The sequence below is a fragment of the Typopeltis vanoorti genome, chromosome 23, assembly GCF_054136105.1.
Source record: "Typopeltis vanoorti isolate ZY-2024b chromosome 23, IOZ_Tvanoo_1.0, whole genome shotgun sequence".
Lineage (NCBI taxonomy): Eukaryota > Metazoa > Arthropoda > Arachnida > Uropygi > Thelyphonidae > Typopeltis > Typopeltis vanoorti.
In genome coordinates, this window is record NC_143571.1 from 73430042 (window position 1) to 73455986 (window position 25945).

General features: G+C 35.4%; 1 protein-coding gene across 1 annotated transcript in view; it reads left to right on the forward strand.

Moving 5' to 3' along the window:
- The window catches only part of LOC150093978 (ubiquitin carboxyl-terminal hydrolase 25-like), a 551531-nt gene that overhangs the window by 202118 nt on the left and 323468 nt on the right, over positions 1-25945 (forward strand). Inside the window, exon 7 of the mRNA XM_090413163.1 lies at positions 23546-23692. Within this exon, the coding sequence (XP_090269289.1) occupies positions 23546-23692 (147 nt within the window). The remainder of the gene's footprint in view (positions 1-23545; positions 23693-25945) is intronic.

The window sequence follows — 25945 nt, forward strand, 5'->3', positions numbered from 1 at the left end:
TGGGGGAAGAGAGAGATTTAGAATCTGCAGACTGCAGACACTAGCATACAGGAGAAAGGGGGTGATCGAGACCTATAAATTCTGAAAGGGTTATACAACATACCAACAGATGGTGTTTTTTATTTTATGGTGGGTGGGGAAAGAACGTGAGGGCATTCTTGGAGGTTGAGAATGAATGCTGTAATTTTAAAAGGAGTGAGGGCTAGATTTTTCTCTCATAGAGTGGTGTGTGATTGGAATGGATTGCTGTTGGATGTGGTGTGTGCAAGTAGTGTGAATGTTCTTTAAGAGATACTTGTCCAATGAGGTTTCTTTGATTCACAAGGAAATAAGTAAATAATATTTAAAGTCCTGTATTTCAGCTAGAAAAATACGTTTACCTGAACTGCAATGAGTCTCTCACAACATAATACCATGCTTAGCACCAAGTGATTCAGGATTTTTTGAGGCAAACTGGCTCACTCCTCTTCCTTCAGAGCAAGAATAAGGCATTGTTTGTTTTCTGGAGGGGATTGTGTTTCCCCTATTGTGCCCCAAATGTGTTTTGTGGGATTGAGGTCTGGGGAGTGTGCTGGCCACTTGATTTGATTATTATCCTTGGTCTCCAGAAGTATCTCCATTGTTCTTGTATGATGTGGTGTGGCATTGTCATCCATAAAAATGAATTCTTCATCTACTGCACCACAGGACAATCGAACACGGCATTGAAGAACTTTGTTGCAATATCATTCACTAGTGCTCGGTGCATCCATTAAGCATAATGACTTTCCACACTGCGACCCCAGCATCTATCTCTTTTGAGAAAATTCTTATGATAGTAAGCAATACCACTTTCACACCAGATCTAGAGTCATTAAGAATCAGAGGAAAGACTAAACTGACTGTCATGAGCATTAGCAGATTGGTGTTTTGTCCAATTTTTATGGATATAACACTATGAAAACGTGCTCTAAGATGAGTTGTGGATAAAGGGATACAGAAAACAGGCCTTCAGGCATATAGGCCTACTTGTTGCAGATGTCTTGTCACAGTTCATTGAGATATCTGCATACCTGTGCTTGAATGGAGCTGATCTACCGTGATGCATCAATTGTGTTTTGCTGTTATAATAAAAAATCTGTCTTCCATTGTAGAGCAAGGGCACTCTCTTAGCAAATATCTGGAACATTTTCCATTGGTTGAGATGCTGCCCAGAGCCTGGATATAGTGCTATGTGAGATTGCAAACTCTCTGTCAATATCAGTAATTCTACAGCCTTCTTCAAGCTTTCCAATAATTCTTTCCTGCATGAAATCATCTGGTTATATCTTTGAGATATTACAAGACATCCAAGTTTGCAACTTTATTCCTTCACAAAAAGAGCTTCCTTCAAACTCAGTTTGCTTAGTGTAGCCTTTTATTCCGTTGAATGCTACCATGTGACCACTTTGCACTTGATTCAAAAAATTTGGATGTGATCTGCTTTCTAATTGAAATTGTCAATTATACACATTGCCACATGCTGATTTGTTTGAATTTGTGGTTGTAACCTTCCTATTAGTGTTTGTCCTTTGGTTTTGTACACCAGTGTAGAAGAGGTTTAAGCCAAAAATAAACATTTATCCAAGAACATTTATCAAATTATTATTCATAATAACCATTTGAATGAATCTGTGTGTGTGTGTGTGTGTGTGTGTGTGTGTGTGTGTGTGTGTGTGTGTGAGAGAGAGAGGTCATCGGTTAATCAGATTGGCCACTTCTGGATGGTGTGAAGAATTTATGGTATGGTTTTGGTTTAAATATGTGAGTAATATTCCAAGGTTGGAGATGAGAAGTGTCTCGAGTGAAAAAGTACATCTAGTTTTTTTTTTTTTTTTTTTGCAGGAGAAGTTATTGATGAGATGTGTTTGTAGTAGGCTACATGTGTAAGTCAGTCAAAGAAGAGAAATATGTGAATTGATTGTATCTGGAGATCTGGGTATTATCAGAACTTAAAAGGTAGGGGAGTGAAGTGAGATCTTTCTTTGAGAAATAAGCGGATAACATTTTAATATCACTGAAGTTCATAGGGTTATCATTGCCTCTGCTGAAAAATAGCAAGGAGATCAGAGTATAATGCATTGGATATAGATAATCTTGAAACATCAAATAATTATGCATTACAAGGTTTTACTAAACGAAGAAGAATTGAGCTTATTGTCATGAGCAAATCCATTGAATATAATGAATGAATATCTGTTGAATTTGAGGTCATCAAACTTTTATTCATTAATGAAGAAAGAGTGGATGAGTTGGGATTCCAGCTTGGTTTAGAAATCTGAAATGAGGAAGCATCTACCATTATGCACAGTGAATGACCTCCAAGGAAACTGCAATTGCAAAGGTAGAAAGAACTGTAACACTGTAATTAGCTGAGCAGGTCCATATGCTAGTTCAAATGTCCTAGAAATGTAAAGGCAGTCTTGAAGGAACTCATATAACTCAAGAAACTACTCAACTTAAGTTGAGAAGTTTCTTGAGTTATACGAGTTTCTTCATACCTGTCTGTGGCTTGTCTCCAAAGGTGGGGTAGTCATGGTTATGAAATGGGCTGTGTGTATTGAAGATGGCAAAATCTATATTGCTGGTCACTAATTACTGGAGCCTCTAGGCCAGTGGTTCTCAAACTTTTTGAAGTCGGGGCACATTTAAAATCCTACAAATAATTGTAGGCACACTATATACAAATTTCTGAGAAATATGTTATAATAATTAAGTCAAATATTACAGAAAAAAAATAATGCGATAAAAAATAAAATGAAACATACCTTAAGTTTATTCATTCTTATGTTAATGAGAAACATGAGCCTGATGTGTCCTAGCGATTGCTTCAGTGTTTGGGCATATATTTGAAAGGCAAACTCTCATTTCCTCGTCAATACATTGAAGAGTTCCTCTCTTTTTACATTTAATTGTGGTGAGGGTAGAAAATTCTAATTCACATAAATATGATGTTGAAAATTGTAGTAAAATGTTCAAAGCTTTTTTAGATATTGACACATATTCTTCTTTTATAGAAATCTAAAAGGCTTCAAGAGACAATTATGTTTAATCATCAATCCACGATCAGTGGATATAGCTGCCAGTTCTTATTCTTCTGTTAATGTTAAACCAAAATCACTTGAAGTTTCCATAAATGGGTTTCTAATCCAATCGTATTGTTCAGTGTTAAGTGATGGAAAATAAGAACTCAATTTTTCTTCTAAATTTGTTAAATGTTCAACTATTATTGGAAGCGTTTCATTTATGCAAGTGTTACTTACCAATGGAAACATTTCCAAATTACCTTCAACAGCTTTTCTTTTCCAAATCGATAGTTTTCTCTGAAACGCTTTCATTTTGTCATTGGATATGAGAATATTTTCTTCTTTCCCTTCCATGCTAGTATTCAAAATATTGAGCTGCTGAAATATATCGGCCAAATACTGTAACCTGGCAATCCAAAATTCGCACCGAAGGAGGTTACAAAAATGTAATTGTTTCGTCTCTTCAAAAAACACAAGAAGTTCTTGTCGTAGCTTGTGTACACGGGTAAGTACTTTCCCCCTTGACAGCCACCTCACCTCATTGTGTAAAAGCAGCCGTCTGTGTTGTGAATCCATATCGATACAAAGCTTTTAGAATAAACGCGATTTGACAGGTCTTGTTTTAATAAAGTTTACCATCTGAACAACATGATCTAAAACTTCTCTTAATTTTTTTCCCAATGTTTTTGCCATCAAGGCCTCCCTATGAAGAAAGCAGTGAGTTACGATAGCATTCTCATTTTGTTTTTTTTTTACAAAAGATGTAAGGCCCTTAACACAGCCTACCATGGAAGGGGCTCCATCTGTACAAATGCCTACACACGACTTCCATGTTAACTGCCATTTATCAAGAGAGCTATTCAAAATGTTAAAAACGTCCTCACCTTTTGTAGACACACTTAATTCTTTGCGAAAAAGAAACTGATTTACTATTTGATCTTCATTAATAAAACGGACAAATGCTAAGAGTTGTGCCTTGTTGGTAATGTCTGTTGACTCATCAACTTGCAATGCAGAATTTGAATGCTGAAGTTTATTACTGCATACATTTTTCTTGATATCAGAAGACATTTCTATAATATGCCTGTGAACTGTATCGTTGGACAGAGGAATCTTGCTTATTTTCATTGCTGCTTCATTTCCTAGCATTGTCATGACCATTTTTTTTTGCATGCAGGCAAAATAAGTGACTAAAGTATGATCTTTCATATTTTTTTGCTGTCAGTTCTGAGACTTGATAAGAAGTGATTTGAGCTTTATCAGAAACAGTCATTATACTTTTAAAAGAATTTTCAGCTTTTGTTTGCTGTTCAGACAATCTCTCGAAAAAACTTACAGATTTTTCTTGTAAATTAGAGTGTATAATTTTAAAATGTTTACTCAATTTACTAGGAAGCAGTGATTCATTTGCCATTTTACATCCACATACTAAACATAGCGGCAAAGGATGATCTTCACTTCCAGTCCAAGTGAAACCAAAGCTTAAATAACTTTCATTATATTTGCGAGTGGCCACGATTTTGCTTTCTTACTTGCACTTAACTTTTGCCCACTTCCAGAATCTGATTCTTCAATATCACGCTTCTTTTTGAGAAATCTGTCCATTTTATTTGGGTGTATTTATCTGAAAATAAGTAATATGCACATAACATCCACTTCCAACACTTTTAAAATAAGTAATATACACAACAAGAACAAACCATATTCTTGTTCTCTTTGCAAGAAAAACCGCTGTTAATTAACATAATAATGATGTGTTGACAAAAAAAGAGCAGTATATCCGTAATGAAAAGGTATAATAGAGTAACTATATTTATTTTTATATCTGGACACATATTTCTCTGGAATACCACAGGGCGCACCCTTTGAGAACCACTGCTCTAGGCATTGAATTTGGTTGATGATCTCCAGGAACTTGAAAAAAGTGGCAGACCTAGAATAAACTGGATAGACAATTTAAAAAAAATTGGACAGATGCTTCATTTACAGAGCTGAATGTTGAGTGTCAGTCAAAGACTGAGTGGAATATTTCTGTGAGGAATATTTCTTGATATCTACTCGACAGTCCTATTGTGAATTATGGGAAGATATCCATGATTTTTTGAGAGAACTAAATTGAAAGCACATGGATATTAATTTAATGGTTGATTTAATGGCTTGTACCTTTTTTTTTTTTTGGTACAAGTTGAATAGTCTTTTTTTCATTCTGTAGGTGTATATGCTTGACAAGCAAGAAAGATTGAAGAGACAATAAGAATAAGTTTCATTCTGTAACACACGTTTTTAGCATAATAGGAGGGATACCATTATGACCAGATAACTTGTTGCATTCCATTCTGTTCAGAATTCTTCTGGTTTCTTTCTGATGGACTGGAGAAGGTAGGGGAATTAATTTGCATTTGGTAGCTATGTAGCAGTTAAAAGGAGAAAGATGATGCGAGGAGGTCTGTGAGTGATTGTCTTGATTATACTTTCAAGATGAATAAAAAGAGGAATCATGAAATGGTAGAAATTTGCATTCAGTGATGCTGGCAAGGAACTAGAACATTCAATTTCCATTTAAACACAAGACACATTTGCCTTTTCAAAATCAGATTTAGATCTTTTTGTGTGTGTGGACTAAGTATGAAGTGTTGGAATTTGTCTTGAGGCACTTGTGATATGCTGAATTTTTTCCTTCAACTACCTTGTCTTATTGTAGCTTTCTGTTCAGACTTGCATAGTGGTTTAGTATTTGAGTAGAATGATGGATGAAGGCCTTTATTTCAGTTAGAATTGGTTGTTATTCAGTAGAAGCAGATATTTAGATCAGGAAAATGAAAACTGTAATCAGACCCTGGAAAGGAAGAGTAGAAATCACAGTTCATTGCATTTGGCATCAATGCACAGGAGTCAAGGATATTTGCCGCCCGGGTGCAACTTTTATCGGCCGCCCGTCTGACATCTAAAAGTAAGGGTTATTAATATTATATTAGTTAATGTCGTGTTAAAGTCAATGTTGCTGCCCGGGCGGTGCACCCCTTGCACCCTCGGGTTGGTGCGGCCCTGTCAGTGCATTTCCAGGTATATGAGATTAGAGTGTCTAGTTAAAAGGTGTTTCATAGTAGAGGAAACTTGGATAATGTTATGAGGGTTGTTTGTAAAGTTTGTTGAATTTCCAATAAATGGCGACTCAGTTCATTCATTCATTCCAGTGTTTGCATGTATAATCTTTTTCATGATCCCTGGCAAAATTTTAGCCACGTGTGACACGTTGTTCTCGTCTGGTAAACATTTAAAATGACCGTGTACGCATTTTTCATAAAAATGGAGGAAAATGAGTTTCATGTAGTGATAAAACACTTTCATTTGAAGAAGTGGACAGTCGCACAATCAAAGCGTAGTTATATGCATTTCATGGGGACTCTGCACCAGCATTAAAGACTATTTATTTTTTAAAAAATGAGTTTAAATGTGGTCATAAGTCCATCGAAGATGAAGCGGCTCCAGAAGGAAATGATTGACAAAATCCATGGTATCGTTACGGAAGACCGCCGAGTCAAAGCGCATGAGATTGTGGGCATCTCAACTGAACAGGTGTATATAATATTCTGCACAAAAAATTGCACATGAAAAATCTGTGTGCGCCTGATGGGTGCCACAATTGTTGACTGTTGATTAAAAACGCATGCAAAAAGACATTTCAACGCAGTGTTTGGCGATGTTTAATCGCAATTCGCAAGATTTTTTGCGTTGATTCGTGACTAGATGAAACTTGGATCCATTACACACCTGAGTCCAAGCAGCAGTAGAACAGTGGACAATGCTCAGTGAAAGAGCACTGGAAAAAGCGAAGACTGTTTTGTCAGCTGGGAAAGTGATGATCACTGTTTTTTGGGATTCCCAAGGAATTATCATGATAGACTATTTGGAAAAGGGTAAGACAATAACAGGAGCCATTATGCATCATTGTTGGACCGTTTAAAAGAAGAACTGAAGAAAAAACCGCCAAGATTAGCACACAAAAAAAGTGCTTCCTACACATCAGCCGTCGCAATGGCAAAATTGCATGAATTGAGGTTCGAATTAGTTCCACATCTATTGTATTCTCTGGACTTAGCCCCATGTGACTTCTTCTTGTTCCCAAACTTAAAAATTTGGTTTGGTGGGAAAAAATTTTCTTCGAATGAGGGTGTCATCAAGGCTGTCAATGATTATTTTGCACAATTTGACAACTCCTACTTTTTAGATGGAATGAAAAAATTGGAAACTCGCTGGACCAAATGTGCAGACCTTCATGGAGACTATGTTGAGAAATGAAGGTGATTTTTTCCAAAAAAACGTGTTTAACTTATTTTTTTACCAAACTTTTCAAACAACCTTCATACTGTCTGAATTGCAAAGGGGAGAACTGACATCTTCAGTGTATTCGAAGGGGAGCTGGTTAAGAAAAAGTATGATGCTATGGGTAGGACTATGTGGTATTCCGGCAAATAGATAGACTTTTTATTACAGGTAACCCTCGTATAACGCACAAAAATGCCGCATTAGGCAAGACTCGGATCACATAGAAAAAGTAAGGTTAGGTTCCGAAATCGTTTTTTTTTCTTTTTAAGATTATATAAACAATGACATATCCAACAAAAATATATTTTTATTTAATTCAGGTAATTCATGTAAGTTAAGAAAACATGTAAACTATGAAACAAATACATAGCATAAAATTATAAAAAATTATAAATTGTACGTAAACTTCATTGCACATAATACATAAATGTTTTAGGCAAAATAAAATAAAGTGCACATTTTAAACGTCGTCACTCTCTTCAAAACTAACATTTCGTAGATTTTCTTTATTTAAGAGTTGCCGGACGTCGTCATCACTTGAAATCTCTTGGACATTATTAGTATAATTCTCATTGCATACTTCGGCTGGTTTAGTTATCAAGAATCAGTAATAAGACCTTGCTTACCACTATGCTGCATTTTTTTATTAAGTTCATAATATGGAGCTAAACAAATATCCACTTGTCTCGTGAATATTCCAGAGTGCTCCATTGAGAGATCATTATCCGTAAAATAACTTCCTCACTTTCTTGGCTCAATCCTTCTGCTAATTTCTTTAAACTCAATTCTTTAATGGATTCATCATAATTGGAATCTTTGCAGAACTTTCCCTTCCATTTCGTTTGACGTCATCTATTAATTGTACCGGTTCCTCCTCAATTAAATCTATTTCCCCATCAATTAATTCACTATTGAAGAGATTGGAGCACTTATGAAGAAGTTCGCGAAGGTTGAGTCTCATGTTGTGATCGAAACCGAATGTATCCTGAGTTTTGTTCAATTGTTACCTTGGCAAATGTTAAAGATACCAAGCTATTTTAAAGCTGGTTTTACTCCATTTCCCAAGTAAGCAAACAGACAAATAAGTCGTTTGCTATATAATTTAAGGAAATTACAACGTACTAGGATATACATTAAAATTAAATTTTAATATATTTCTATATTTCAGCAACGTCACGTTGCCATTTTCAAGAACTTAAGTACAAGACGCGTGCACGCAGGCACAACAAACAGTAAGTGAGGAAGAAGTAGGAAGCTCATTATTTCTCCTAAAGTCCTGATGGTGCCCGCTAGCGGGCAATGTTGGTATTCTTGGGCGATTGGGCTGAAGATCTTCTGATGTAGGTTTCCCAAATTTGAGGAAGTCTCATGCAGCCAAATTTGTTGAGGTTTGGATCGTTTCTTAGGGCTGAAGCTTATTCCATGAAAAGCCTTTCATATCTGTATTTGCTACGGTGTATTATCCTGGCTTTCTTCCACCATATTCTATTGTAGGTATCCAGAGCATGGTCAGTAGGACAGCTTACAACTTAGTAGGACAAATAAGTAGGTCAGCTTACAACTGCAAGGGACCTGGTATACACCAGGTAGGTTGGTCTTTAGTAGAGCGGATAAGGGATGCCGATTTTTTATATGGTCTGTAACAAGAAGTTATGTTTTTTTAGGATTTTTGTGATTTTTTCAGAGGTGCCTTGGATATAGGGTATGGTGATGGATTTAGAGTAATCCTTATTGTGAGGGGGTGGGGGGGTTGTGGTTTACTGGTTTCAATATTTTTTGGGAGGATAGCCGTTGGCTGAGAAAGTGTTGAGAATGTGTTTTAGTTCTGTGGTTAGGGCAATGTCATTCAAGCAGATAAGTTTAGCCCTGTTGTGTAGTGTCTTAATGACTCCATATTGTTGTGAGGAGGGGTTGTGGGATTGTTGGTGAATGTATCTGCCTGTATGGGTGGGTTTTCTATATATTGAGAAAACCAAGGTTCCATCAGGCTGGCGTGTGACTAGTGTGTCTAAGAAAGGAATGCAGTTGTTTTTTTCTTCTTCCAGGGTGAATTTGATTCTGGGGTGTTGGTTGTTTAGGTGAGTTAAGAAGGAGAGGAGTGCATCGGAGCCATGTGGCCAAATAGCGAATACATCATCTACATAGCGAAGCCAAACGGTTGGTTTTTGTGGGGCAGAGTAAGGCTTTCTCTTCAAAAATCTCCATTTAAAAGTTGGCCAAGGGTGGGGAGAGTGGAGAACCCATGGCTGTCGTCTCTGTTTGTTTGTAGAATTTTCCTTGCCAAACAAAATTGCCTGAGTTCATTGTGAACTGAAATAGGGCTGTGATATCAGAAGGAAATTTAGCTTGGATTAGCTCTAAAGATTCTTTGAGTGGGACATTCGTGAATAGGGAGGAGATATCAAAACTGACCATTATGTCAGTGTGTTTGAGTGTAAGGTTTTCTATGCTGGCTTTGAAGTGGGCTGAGTTTTTTATGTATGAAGGTGTGTTGCCAGTATAGTGTGAGAGAGCTTTGGCCAAATGTTTAGCTAGTTTGTATGTGGGAGAATCAATGCCATCCACTATGGGGCGTAATGGCACATTTTCCTTGTGAATTTTTGGGAGTCCATAAATGCGGGGTTGGGGGGGGGTATGGAGTTATATGGGTTTAATTTGTTAGTGATTTCCACAGGCCAAGAAGTGACCTTCTTAAGGAGCCTGTGGAGTTTTCTAATTTGTGAGTTGGTGGGATTGTACTGGATAGGGAGGTAAGTGGCCTGATCTAACAATAGAGATTTCAGCTTACCTGTGTAATCTTTTTGGTTAAGCAATACTGTGGCATTCCCTTTGTCAGCTTTGGTGATTATTATTTTCTTGTTTTTCTTTAATTCTAATAGAGATTTAATTTCTTTACTGGGCATGTTGGTTTTAGGTGGTTTAGTTTTGTTCAGAACACAAGCTACATCCAGTCTAACATCGTTGGAGACGTGGCTTGGAAGGTGTCGGATCCCGCGTTCAATTCGTATCATAATTTCCTCCGCAGGTATTCTTCTGGGCGCAATGGTGAAGTTGTGGCCACGTGCGAGGGCATCGAGTGCTTCAGGTTTTACACTAAGTGACGACAGGTTAACTACCCTTTCGGTAGGAAGTTGTGGTTTCGAGATCGCGACCTTTTTCAAATTTTCGAATTTTTTGATGTGTCGATCTCGAACTATTTTAAACTCTTTCTCTGCTGCAGTGCACGAGATGTCGTATAAAATCGACCAAATTTCGTGGCCTAAGGTGTTTGAAAGGTCATCCTCAAGTGCCTGTATAGCTGAGTTAGCTTCACTCAGGAAACGGCGAGCGGCAGCAATTTGTTCTCTGAGTAAGGCTTGGCTGGCACGGTTGTAAATACGAAGTGCCTTTTGCGAAGAGAAACGTCCTTTTGCGAAGAGGAGAATACAGCCACTCGGGTCTTGCTGACCATGCTCTGGATACCTGCCATAGAATACGGTGGAAGAAAGCCAGGATAATACACCATAGCAAATACAGATATGAAAGGCTTTTCATGGATTCAGCTTCAGCCCTAAGAAACGATCCAAACCTCAACAAATTTAGCTGCATGAGACTACCTCAAATTTGAGAAACCTACATCAGAAGACCTTCAGCCTAATCACCCAAGAATACCAACATTGCCCGCTAGAGGGCACCATCAGGACTTTAGGAGAAATAATGAGCTTCCTACTTCTTCCTCACTTACTGTTTGTTGTGCCTGCGGCACGTGTCTTGTACTTAAGTTCTTGAAAATGGCAATGTGACGTTGCTGAAATATAGAAATATATTAAAATTTAATTTTAATGTATAACCTAGTACGTTGTAATTTCTTTAAATTATATAGTGAAAATGCATAACCAACGTCTAAGCCTTTAAACGAGAAGTCAAGTTTGCGCCATGGAAGTCTAGCTGACCCTGCAGGTAGTGCAAGACCAAGGTAGCTCATGGTAAATGGAGAATAAGCTCTGATCACTAATCTTAATATTTACCCATAATGCAAAGCACATCTCTTGGAGGAAATGTATGATGCTTTGTATGAAAGGCAAGGGGGCCCACTACCCAGACCGGTTTTGACCTTTATTGAGGTCTCATCAGTGGGAGCCAGGCTAGAAATATCAAGATTTTAGTAATACAGAGCTTATAAGTATTTTACCAGAACAAGTTACCATAAGGTGTTTTAACCTTATTAAATAAAAATCTCAGGAGGAGATATACTTTCTTGGCAGTTTACAGTGGGTGGGTTTATCCCTATTAACAAATGCGTATATCGCAAAAGCGCTCTAAGTGGCCATTACTATAAAAATAATTTTTTTTACATAAAAAAGCATTACATATTGTATGTAACTCACCAAAAAATAAAGTGCTCTCAGCTTGAGATTAATACACTTATTATTTTTAATGCGCTTTTCTGACAGAAAATGAAGACAATTTTCAACAATAAATACTTTATACGGTAACCAATTGATGTACATGCGTACTAAAGGGTATTTCCCCTAATATAAATTCGCTACCTATAACTACATGTGCGATATGGGTAGACAGAGGCAAATTTTGCGAAAATAAAATTTGATTTTTAAGTCGCGCGTTGAAAAATATATGAAAAGATATATTTTCATATTTGTGATATAAGAGGATCTACAGTTTGTAGACAGTCTTATATCGAAACCGCACTGTATAAGTACCGCGTTCAACAAGGGTTACTACAATTTGTAGACCGCGTTATATTGAAACTGCGTTGTATAAGTACCGCGTTATACGAGGGTTACCTGTATATGTAATTGCTGACAACAGACATGTTCCTACCAACTTCATCAATAGAACTGGATAAGGAAAACCAGTTTGATTTGTGGATATTGAAGTTATTAAGGAAGATACTTCTCCTTCTATTTGAATATTTGGACTACATAAAATAGAGCTTTAGAGAGATAATGAGTTTAGAGTGTTTTATCAGGCTTTAGAGAGCAATAAAAGATAGCAAATGAATCCAACAAAATGTGACTTAATTTTTGATCTAGAACAGATTAAACAGAAGGAATTCTAGGTTTAACATTTTTTGACAATGCCAGGAATTATGAGTAAGTGTAGTCTAAATGCATAGTTAAAGATTTTCAACTGAGATGCTCTGTTAGGGAGGAATAATGTGTGTGGTTTGAATCACTGTAAATTGATAGTGCACATTGTTTTTATTAACTGTCAATGCCCTGATTATTATTGAAGCCAATATGGAAACATATTTTGTAAGCATTACTGAATTTTTTTTTTTTTTTTTTTTGTTTAGTTCATGGTGATGACGATCGTTGCTTCATATCACCCGACACATATATCTTGAACCAATCTAATGATATCATGGATATCATCATCATCATCAAATATCTGACATGTACCCTCAAGGGGTGTACAGGATATGATAGTACTACATGAAAAATTTACATCATTACTAACTTCCTATCTACAATTTTCCTCCAAATCAGTCTGTCACTTGTCAAGACTCCAATATTATCATTATCAGATCTTATATTTCTATCGTCTAAGGCACATTGTACCGTATCAGTCCACCTATATCTTGGTCTTCCTCTGGGTCGTTTTCCTGCCAACCTGGCAGAGAACACTTGTTTTGCTAATCTTTCCTCGCCCATTCTGTTTAAGTGACCATACCACCTGAGATTAGCTCTGCTAATGCATTCCTGGATGCCGACAATGTCAAGTTTTTTTCCTAATATCCTCGTTTTTAATATGATATTGCCATTGATGCCATCTCTTCATGCCTCTAATATTTCCCAGGACTCTCATCACTGTGGTCTCTAGTCTTTGGTCAAGTGTTTTACTTCTGACTCAGCTCTCAGATCCATAAGTTAAAACTGGTTTGAACACTGTCTTGTATACAGCTAATTTAGTGTTCTGACTGATTTCTCTCTTATTCCATATGGATTTATTCAATTGACTTCCTACCATACCAGCTTTCATGATTCTGTTGTCTATTTCCATATTTAATGTCTATTACCATCTTCACTAAAAATCGTGCCTAAGTAGCTGAAATGTTTTACTTGTACCACAGGTTCCCTGTTCACAACACAGTTGACATTTTCAACAATTCTACCTATTTTCATTGTCTTTACCTTTTTAATGCTCACCTTCATACCATATCTATTACAACAGTTATTCAGTTTTAGTCGGGGACTCTTGCAAACTTGTAGCAGATTTATTTAGAAGTATAACATCGTCCGCATAAAGCAAAGAGCTGACATTAACATCTCCAATTTTGATATCATGTTTAATACAACTTTCCTTCATAATGTACATCCTTGTCTCATACCAGATTTAACATTAAACCATCTTCCTGTACTTCCTTCAATTCTAACTGCTGACTTACAACTCAAATAAAGACTAAGTATTGCTTGATATAATGCCCCATTGACACCATATAACTGTAGCGTATTGAATAGCTTCTCTCTTGGCACCTTGTCATATGCCTTTTCCAGATCGACGAAACTTAAATACAGATCTTTGTTATATTCCCATGCTTTCTCAACTATTTGTCGTAAAGTGAAGATCTGATCCTGACAGCCTCTATTTGGCCTGAATCCAGCATGTTCTTCACCAAGCTTTTCTTCCACAGTTCTTCACTGTTTCTCAAGTATGCTTGCATAGATCTTGCCAGGAACACTCAGTAGGGAAATACCTCTGTAATTCTCACATTCAGTTTTATTTCCCTTTTTATATATGGGTACTATTAGAGCTCTACTCCAATCATTGGGAATTCATCCCTCTGTCCAGGCGTTCTGAACTATGCATTGCAGCCACTGTACGACTTTTATACCACTATATTTCAGCAATTTTGGTCGAATATCATCTACTTCTGCTGCTTATCCACATTTCAAGCCTTTGATGGCTTTTTCTACTTCAAGTATGGATATGTATTCCTGACTGTATGTCTGTTGTGTGTTTTTTACCACTGTGCTATCACTGCTTGTTTCATTTAGCAATTTTTTGAAGTAATCACTCCATACTTCCAGGATATCTTTTTATCCAGAATATCATCTACTTCTGCTGCCTTTCCACATTTCAAGCCTTTGATGGCTTTTTCTACTTCAAGTATGGATATGTATTCCTGACTATATGCCTGTTGTGCGTTTTTTACACTGTGCTATCACTGCTTGTTTCATTTAGTAATTTTTCGAAGTAATTACTCTATACTTCCAGGATATCTTTCTCCTGTTTTCATGTAACCTTTATCATCTCTAATTCTTTTTACAGCAATCTTTCCTCCATTTCTAAGCTTCTTGACCAACCTCTAGAATATCTTATCACCTTCTTGATATTTATTTTCTATGTTCTTGCCAAAGTCCTCCCGTGACTTTTGTTTAACTAGTTTTACACAGTATTTAGCTTTCTTACATTTGTCTCTGTATTCTCTAAGAGCACAAGCTGACTTATTTGCCAGGAACTTTTGATATGCTTTTTTCTTTTCCTTCTGTGTCCACCATGGCATTTTGATTTTTCTATCCTTGCACACAACCTCACCACATGCCTCTCTGGCAGAATCAATCAATGTTTTCTTCAGAGTTTGCCACTGAATCTCCAAGGTTTGGTTCCTGTTCTCAAACTCTATTTTTTTCTTCAATAATCTTTGTGTATGTTAGTCTACAGTTCACATCTGAGAGCTGCTCAACTTTTATTCGCTTTAAAACTTTCTTACATGTTATTCTTTTCAATATGAAATTCAATTTTATCCTGCTCAAGACTAAATAGTGATCGCTTCCAATTTCAAATCCCCTGTACACTCTGGTGTCCTGCACCAGGGAGAAAACATCACTATCAACAATAACATAGTCAATGAGACTTTTCTTATTCCTTGCCTCTTCTCTCCATGTGAATTTGTGCACATTTTTATGTTGGAACATGGTGTTAGTAATAACAAGTCCATGACCTGAGCAGAAATCCAACAGATATTTGCCATTATTATTGGCTTTGCTCTTTTCTCTAAATTTTCCCAAAATATTTTTGTATGTCTGACAATCATTTCCTACTCTGCTATTTAGATCCCCAGAAAGGACCAACTTTTCCTTTTTCATTGTGTCAGTTGCTTTTTCTAAAGAATCAAAAAATTCCTTCACTTCTACCTTAGTAGAACCTTCTGTGGGACCATTGGCACAAATAAGTCTCATTGTCCAATTTCCCATTCTGATATTTGCCGACATCACTCTACTTGGGACTGGCTGTCATTCAAGAAGATTAGCCTCATATTTTGTGTTGAATACTATGGCTACTCCTTCTTTTCCTTGATTGTTATTTCCTGAATATAACATTTTGTATTTATTGTTCAGAAAGATCTCACCAGTTTTTGTCTTTTTTATTTCAGTCACCCCTATTATTTCGATCTGGTACTTATCTAATTCCTCAGCTAGCTCCATTTCTTTGCCATTCAGGCTTCTTATGTTGATAGTACCGATCTTTAACTCTTGTGATGTTGAGTTGGGGTTTATTTTCAGATTTGTTTCAGTAGCTGACTTTTTGCCGTTCGCCCTGGTTCCCTGCCAAAAACATCGGGGTCTTGTTTAACCGGGCGACGCCCCATCAGGAATGAAATTTTTTATGTTGTACCATTATTTTTTATATTGGTTTAAGCCAATAAGAATACAATTTGGTCGGCTAAATCCCAAATTGCTAGCCCATCCTTATTCGTTCAGTATTTAGGTAGATACCCAACAGGGTGTACCACGAGAAGGTGAGGATTGGACATTAGGTCAGAAGTGTTCAGTTCTTCGCATTCCTTTAAAGGCTATGTGGAGGTCTCCTCTCAGTTTTGCTGGAACATGGTGTTAATAATGCTTAGTCCATGGGCTCTGTTCAGAGCAGAAAAAATAAATATAAATAAAATAAATAAATAAATTTTCTTGGAGTTTCCTATAATAGTTAATACCAGATTCATTTTCTTTTTTGCTGTATCAGTCTCAATAATTTTATTGATAATGGATAATTTTTCTCTTTTTTGTTACTTGCTCTTTGCGATAGCACTATTTTTCATCATAATCATCATCTAATTCCTGATATGTACCTTCAAGAGGTGTACAGGATACTATGATAGCAACATGGAGGAAAATTTCCTTGATATTAAATTTTCCTCCAGATTAGTTTATCTGCCAGAATACCAATATTGTTTTGTTTTTCTTTATTTATCAATAAAGAAAAACAAAAAAGATCTTGTTTTTCTTTAGTTCAATTGTCTGATCTTTCGATTATCAGAATAGCAAATTGCCTTCTTGATGTGGTTGGATAAACAGATTACTGTTTTGTCATTTTTCATAGATTCTGCCACTGATGCCATCTATTCACTCCTATAATTTTTCTCAGAACTCTCATATTTTTGGTCTCTGTGTTTGATCAACTGTTTAATTTCTAACCCAGCTCTCAAATCTAAGTTAAAATTGCTTTGAACACTGTTTCATAAACTACTAGTTTCGTGTTTGGGCTGATTTCTCTCTTATTCCATATATATCTATTCATCTGCATACCAACCAAATTACCTATGCTTATTTACTTTTTGTTTCCATATTCAGTTGCCATCTTCACCAAAATTTGTGACTATAACCAAAATATTTTTTTTCTGTAGGCTCTCCATTCAGAACGCAATTCAAGTTTTGAACGTTCCTGTCTCTTTTCATAGATTTGTCTTTTTATTGCTCATTTTCATGTCATATTTGTTACATGAGTTATTCTGTTTAGTTAAGGAATCCTGCCAACCTGATACCTTATTTATTTATTACACCATCTACTAGTAAAGACTTGATATTAACATCTCCAGTTTTGATATCAGGTTTTAATGCAATTTTCCTTCATAATGTGAATCCATATAATTGAACAGTTATAGTGAATACACCCTTATCTAACCTGATTTTACATCAAACTATCTTCTTGTATGGTGTCAGTAGAAAAGCTGTTTTAAACAGCTTTTCTCCAGATCCACAAAACTTAAAAATATAGATGATTGCTGTGCTATATTCTTGAAAATTTCTTAGCTATTTGTCATAAAGTGAAAATCTGATCTTGATTTCTCTCTTATTCCATATATATCTATTCATCTGCATACCAACCAAATTACCTATGCTTATTCTCTTGGCTGTTTCCATATTCAGTTGCCATCCTTTGTTTGGCCTGAACTTTATTCTTCTCCAAGTTTCTCTGCCGCAATTTTTCATGGCCTCACCTCAAATATGCTTATATAAATCATACCTGGAACACTAAGTAGGAATTTCTGTAATTCTCACATTCAGTTTTTATACTTTTTGTATAAAAACTGAATGTGAGAATTACATCTCTACTCCAATCCCCTGGAATTCAATTTTTTTGACAGTGCCTTCTGAATTATGTTATACAGTTGCTGTAGAACTTTTATACCTATAATTGAGCATTAATTTTTAAAATAGGATATGCAGAACTATGCAAATGAATAAGGAAAAAGATGAGAAATGAAATAAGATCTTATAACACTAAAAAAATAAAAGAAACAATTGAAAACCATAAAAATATGAAAATACTAAGAAAACATTTATCAGTTGGCAAAAGTCAAATAACTACAATCAAAATTAAGAATGGAACTACAATAAGGAACCAAGAACAAATCCTAAGCAGGCTAGAAGAATTTTATAAAGGACTCTATAGTGATCCTTCAATAGATAAATCAAATATAAATACTTCTCCATCGCATATAGAATTCATCCCTCCCATTCACTTCAGATGAAATGAAACAAGCATTAGAACAAATGGAAAATGTCCTGGTGAAGACCTAATTCACATAGAATTAATTAAATGGGGAGGAAACAATATAATTCACCATGTCAGAAACTTACTAAATCTATGCCTAGAAGAGGGGAAGATACCAGAAAACTGTAAAAATGCTGATCTGATACTGTTATTCAAAAAAAGGGGACAAAGAAGACGTAAAGAACTGTAGACCAATTAGTATGCTCTGTAATCTGTACAAAATTCTCACAAAAGTAATACCAAACAGGTTAACCCCTCTTCTAGACTCAAATCAACCAGTAGAACAAGTAGGATTCCGTAAAAGCTTTTAACACAATTGATCATATTCATGCAGTAAAACAAATAATAGAAAAAGCAGAAGAAAACCAATTGCCTCTCTGTTTAGCCTTTATTGATTATGAAAAAGGATTTGATTCCATCAAAACTAATGCAATAATCAAAGCACTCCAAAATCAGGGAGTGCTTTGATTATTGCATTAGTTTTCTTCCTGGAGAATGTATGGCCCTCCTCCAGGAAATCTACCACACTGCAACAGCAACAATCCAACTTCACATGAGTAGCAATAAAATATCAGTTGAAAACGATGTCTGACAAGGATACTCTCTATCACCCAAAATCTTTACAGCAGTACTTCAAGAAATATTTAATAATATAAACTGGACAAACCTTGGTATAAAAATTAATAACAGAAACTTAACACACCTATGATATCATCTGCATATCTTAATTTTTGCAAACACTCCAGAAAACCTTAATATAATGATAGAAGACCTATATCATGAAAGCAGAAAAGTCAGTCTATAAATAAACAGAGAAAAAACTAAAATCATGTTTAATCATTTTGTAACACAAAAAAATCATAATAATAGAAAACAATTTCTTGGAAAGAGTGTCTTCATATACATACTTAGGTCATCTCATTGATCTAAACTGTGGATTCCAAAAGGAAATAAATAGGAGAGTTCAACTTGCTTGGAGTGCATTCAGAAAATTGAAAAGCATGTTTCAAAACAATGATGTCCCACTCTGTTTAAAAAGGAAGACATTTAACCAGTGTATACTTCCAGTCATCTCATGTGGTTGTGTAACTTGGTCGCTAACAAAAGCACTGGCAAATAAACTAACAACAACTCAAAGAAAAATGGAGAGGTGGTTGATACTAGGCATCACATTAAAAGATAAGAAGCGAAACACCTGGATAAGAAGCCAGACTCACATCACTGACATCATTTTTCACCATAAGCAACTAAAATGAAAATGGGCTGGACATCTATCCAGAAGAGAAGGTGAGTGATGAACCACCATACTAACGAACTGGATTCCAAAAGAAGGGAAATGAGGCCGAGGACGTCTTAAAAGAAGGTGGAACGATGAATTGTCGAATTTTGTTGAGGAAAATTGGTCAACCATTGCCAAGAACAGAGAAAAGTGGAAGGACTGGAGGAGGCCTTTGTCCAGCAGTGGAGACAGAAAATGGCTGAAAAAAAGAATTGAGCATTTCTGGATGAATGTTCCCTTTAACATTTCTACATTTTCAGTTTTGGATGGCTTTTTTTTACCTCAAGTACTGATTGCATTTTTCTTGAATATTTTCTACCACTCTGCCCCTTCTTGTTTCATTTAACAGTCTTTCAAAATATCATTATCTTCAGTTTTCATATCACCTTTCTGTCTGTGATTCCTTTTACAGTATTCTTTTCTTCATGTGTAAAATTTTTTCAATAGCCTCTTGAATATTTTGCCGCCTTCCTCATATTTATCTTCTATATTCTGGTTGAAGTCCCCCCCAAGTCATCAGTTTAGCTACTTTTAAAAACTACTATGTTTCTTACATTTTGCTCTGTATTGTCTCACAGCACATGCCAACTTGCTAGGAACTTTCTGTGTACTTTCTTCTTTTCTATGACTGCATCTTTGACTTCTTAAATATGCACTATGGAGTTCTGATTTTTCTATCCTTGCACAACTTGCTTCTCCGACTAAATCACTCAGTTTTCTTCATAGTCTCCCAATGAGTCTTAAAGGTTTGATTATTGCTTTTATACTCCATCATCCCCTCCCCCATGATATTTGCATTATTAAGCCTACAGTTCACCTATGAAAGCTACTCAACTTTGATTAAAACTTTCTTACGTATTTTTCTTTTCAATATAATATTGTTTTATTCTGCAGAAAATTAAATGGCAATCATTTCTTATTTCAAATTCTCTCTGTACTCTTATGTTCTGAACGAGCATGAAGATATTGCTATCTACAATAGTATAGTCAGATTTTTTTATTATTATTATTATTCTTTGTTGAAACCTGTATTGGTAATGAGTAGCTCATGTCCTGAACAGAAAAATAGGATGTACTTACATCATAATTAGCTTTTACTCTTTTCTCTAAATTTTTTAACACAATTCTATATGCCTGATATTCATTTACTACTCTGTTGTTTAGGTCTCCAACACGGATTAGCTTTTCCTTTTTAGAATCAGCTGCCTTCTTTAACGTATCAAAAAATTCCTCCACTTCTCCCTTATTAAAATCTTTTGAAATCATTGGTGCAAATGAGTCTCATTGTCCAATTCCCCGTCTGATGCTTGCTTGCATCACACTGTTTGATATTGCCTGCCATTCAAGAAGAATATCTTTGTGTTGAAGACTGTAGCTATTCTTTCCTTTCCCTAAGCATGATTTCCTTCTTGCTATTGCTGAAACAATATTTCTTTGTTTCAGCAATACCAGTTTTGTTGATACAATACTTCTGTAGCTCTTTCTGCCAGTTTCACTTCTTTTCCATTCATTGTTCTTATGTTAATGTGTCTATCTTGAATTTTGCTAATGTTGGGTTTGAGTTTCTTCTAGTAGCTGACTTTTTGCTCTTTGTCCTGGTTTCTTGACAAAAGCTTCAAGTGCCCTGTTTAATCAGACATTGCTGCAGCTGGCATGTTTTCATCTGGGACTTAGCCAACCAAACTGTATTCTGCATTGGCTTAAACCAGAAGACATGGATGATACAAATCATCCTTGTCTTCTGGTTTAAGCCAATGCAGAATACAGTTTGGTTGGCTAAGTCCCAGATGCCCCTGCCCCCATTCATTCAGTATTCATATAGATGTCTAACAGGGTACACCACCAATAAGGTGAGGATTGAACATTAGGTCACAAGACCAGTAGGCATTCTGCATTCCTTAAAAGGCTACATGGAGGTCTTCTTCTTCCCCCATTTATCTAGCTTTGACTCTTTAGGAACCCCTCTATATTTCTACATTATTCAAACTTTTCATTGTATCATAGTTATGTGTATTTTATAATTTCCAATTTTGAAATTTCTCCATCACTTACCATTCATGCAGCTTATCTTAATTAATGTGTATATCTGCTCCTTTCTTTCCTTGATTAATAAATCACACAATTTACTTGATGAAAACAGTAGTGTTTTAACTGACTGCTAGCCAGTGACATAGTTTTTCAGTAAGTTGTACTATTATAATGTAGATGTCAGCCAATTACAGTTTGGTTGGTTCTGTTCCAAATTATCTTATTCTTGTTCATTTGCTAAGTTGATACTAACTGGATTCATCTTAAAAGTTGAGAATTGTATGCTGAATCCGAAGTTATGTCAACTCTACATTCTACTTGAATGTAGATTGTAGAGAGGATTATGCATGTCAGATGCCATCTCCTTCCCGGAGGTTGACTACCAAGCAATTCCAAAAACATCATCCTGATTTTCACTCTGTTTTGAAATATACCCGACATATTTCCACATATATTTCACTTTTGAAATATACCCCACAGCATGGGATATATTTCATAGATATCCTGCAGCTGTATTACTGTTTCTTACTGTATTACTGATCTTCTCTCATAATGTAGAACAGTAATACAGCTCCTAGGAGCTAAGTTCACATTATGGGTAAATACCAAGAATAGTGATCGGAGCTTGCTCCACCTTTACTATGAGTTGCCTCAGTTTGCACTACCAAATGGGTCAGCCGCTGCACTATCCAGGTATTTGCTTACACTTGGAATCGCTGAACTTTATATAGTTTTTATATTCGGCATGAAACTCTTGAGTTTCTTATTCAGCTAAGAAACAATATGGGATGTAATATTTCTAAATTAGTTTTTTTTGGCAGTCCATGGGACTTTAAGAATTCTTCTGAGGATCCACATCTCAAAGGCTTTTACTTTATTTTCACAATATTTTGATATTGTCCAGGTTTCTGCTCCATATAGCAGTGTTGACCATATGTAGCATTTGGGCAGCCTAATTCTTGTTTTTGTGTGATTTTCCCTTGAGGTCAGAATTTTTTTCATGTTAATGAAGATTGATCTAGCAATTTCTATTCTTCTTAACATATCCTTATCACACTTTCCATTCTGTGTAATTAGTTGACCCAAATATATATAACTCTCTACTTGATCTAAGGTATTCCTCTGATCTTAATATTTATATCGGGTATTTACCCTTTTTCTCTTGTTACCAGCATCATTTTGGTTTTTTTTTTGAAGTTAAAATTAAATCCATATTTTTCACTTAGTTTCACAATCTCTTCTAGTAGGTTTTGAAGATCTTTTTTATTTTCAGCTAGCAGTACTGCATCATCTGCATATCTTAAGTTGTTTATATTTCTGCCTCCTATGCTGGCTCCTTTAAATTCTTCTAATTGCTGGAAGATATTTTCAATATAGAGGTTAAACAATATAGGAGAAAGAACACAGCCTTGTCTGATACCCTTCTTTACTGGAAATTTCTTCGGGGCTTCTCCTGATATTTTTATTGAGGCAGCTTGCTCCCAATATAGATTTATGAGGATATCTTTACCATCTACTCCTAATTTTCTGATGCATTCAATTAGTTGTTCATGTTGTATATTGTCAAAGGCCTTTGTGTATTCAATAAAACATAAGTAGACTTATTATAGAAAGATATCTCCAGATATCTTTCTATAATAGTTCTAATGTTGACGAGTCCTTCTCTAGTTCCTTTACTTTCCTGAAAACCAGATTGTGTTTTATTAATTTCCAATTTGAGATTATGTTTATTTCTTTCTAGGATGATATATAACTTAACTTTTGCTATCTGATCAGTCAGATAGCAACTTTTGGTAGGAATGTCGAGTGCTTATAGTCTTTTGGCAGGTCTCCAGTTTCATATATTTTGTTACATATGTCAGTCAGTGATCTTAAAGTTTTATCATTTAAAGCCTTTAGATATTCTGCCAAAATTCCATCCATTCCTGGAGCTTTTCCTGGTTTTAAATTTATATTTAAAAATTTAGCTCCTTAATTAATTTATCTCCTCAATGATGTTTGTAATTGAAATTTTTTTGTACTTTAAAAATATAGTAGCACTAATTTCTTTTCTTAATTAACCAATAATTTGCATTGATATCTTTTATAGGAAAAGCGAAATCTTCTCTTCATGCGAGAATTGCGAAAACTGTTTTCTTTAATGGTAGGAACAAAGAGGAAATATGTTGATCCATCTCAAGCTCTGGAAGAATTAAGAGAAGCATTTCCAGATAGCAGTGGTACTGATAGCCAACAGGTATTGTTAGGAATGAAGTAAATGGTCTTTGCATCAAATATAAAATACAGGTAACCCTTGTATAATGCGGATGTTAGGTTCCATAGAAATACCGCGTTATATAAATCATGTTATGCGAAACTCAGATCACATAGAAAAAGTAGGGTTATGTTCTGAAGTCATTTTTTTAGATTATATAAACAATGACATATCCAACAAAAATATATAAACTATGAAATAAATACATAGTATTTATAAAAAAAAAATATAAATTGTATGTAAACTTCATTATACGTGTGTACATAATACATAAATGTTTTAGGCAAAATAAAATAAAGTGCATATTTTAATCGTCCTCACTTCAAAACTAACATTTCGTATATACTCTTTATTTACGAGTGGTCAGACATCGTCATCACTTGAAATCTCTTGGACATCATTAGTATAATTCTCATTGCATACTTCGGCCAGTTTAGTTATCAAGAAGTCAGTAATAAGACCTTGCTTACCACTATGCTGCAATTTTTTATTAAGTTCATAATACGGAGCTAAACAAATATCCAATTGTCTCGTGAATTTTCCGGAGCACTCCGTTGAGAGATCATTATAAAATAACTTTCTTGTCAAGTTCAATCCTTCTACTAATTTCTTTAAACTGAATTCTTTAATGGATTCATTGCAATCAGAATCTTCGGCAGAACTTTCCCTGCTATTTAGTTCAACGTCATCTATTAATTGTACCAGTTCCTCCTCATTTAAATCTATTTCCCCATCAATTAATTCATTAATTTCGTTTTCAACCATATCGCAAAAGCACTCTAAGTGGTGTTATGTCGTTGTTTCTCTCTAATTTCTTATTTTATATACTTCTTTAACCTCTATTATCTTTTCTTGTGTGTAGCCTAACTAGATTCCACCTAGGGATATTTCCTTTTTAAATACTGGCAAATTTGTATTTATACTGCGCCAGCTAGTATCCTGTAACAGGAATTTATTCAAGTTCAGGGAAATATTCTTAGATTCATTGGCATACACTCTAACACACACTTAGATATCGGTACTTTGCAGTCGTGACCAATGATCTATTACTTAAACATATATATCTAAAATTTCTCCCGCTATGGTTCTAATTTTATAAGTGGTAATTTGATATCTCGAATTCAGGCATGACTCAGGCATATGGAATAAAACATGTTTATTGGAACATGTTTTAACTAAATGACAATTACAACTAAAGTGAATCAAAGTACTAAAACTTCTAAATCTCTTGCTAAGTTAAATCTCATGCTAAGATAATTAAACAATTCTAAATTAATCAAGTTCACCTAGACAGATCAAATTGTTAATCACACAGAATAATAGAAAGCAATGACAATATTACACTAAATTAAGATTCTCTCATGCATGCTATTCATAGAGTACATACTATACAACTTGTTGCTTTCTCAGTTAAGGTTATCTACTAACTCAACATCACCAGAGTTAAAGATCGGTACTATCAACGTAAGAAGCCTGAATGGCAAAGAAATGGAGCTAGCTGAGGAATTAGATAAGTACCAGATCGACATAATAGGGGTGACTGAAACAAAAAAGACCAAAACTGGTGAGATCTTTCTGAGCAATAAATACAAAATGTTATATTCAGGCAATGACAATCAAGGAAAAGAAGGAGTAGCCATAGTATTCAACACAAAATACGAGGCTAATCTTCTTGAATGGCAGGCACTCTCAAGTAGAGTAATGTGGGCAAATATGAGAATGGGGAACTGGACAATGAGACTTATTTGTGCCTATGGTCCCACAGAAGGTTCTACTAAGGTAGAAGTGGAGGAATTTTTTGAGGCTTTAGAAAAAGCAACTGACACAATGAAAAAGGAAAAGTTGGTCCTTGTTGGGGATCTAAATAGTAGAGTAGGAAATGATTGTGAGACATACAAAAATATTTTGGGAAAATTTGGAGAAAAGAGCAAAGCTAATAATAATGGCAAATATCTGTTGGATTTCTGCTCAGGACATGGACTGGTTATTACTAACACCATGTTCCAACATAAAAATGTGCACAAATTCACATGGAGAGAAGAGGCTAGGAATAAGAAAAGTCTCATTGACTATGTTATTGTTGATAGTGATGTTTTCTCCCTGGTGCAGGACACCAGAGTGTACAGAGGATTTGAAATTGGAAGTGATCACTATTTAGTCTTGAGCAGGATAAAATTGAATTTCATATTGAAAAGAATAACATGTAAGAAAGTTTTAAAGCGAATAAAAGTTGAG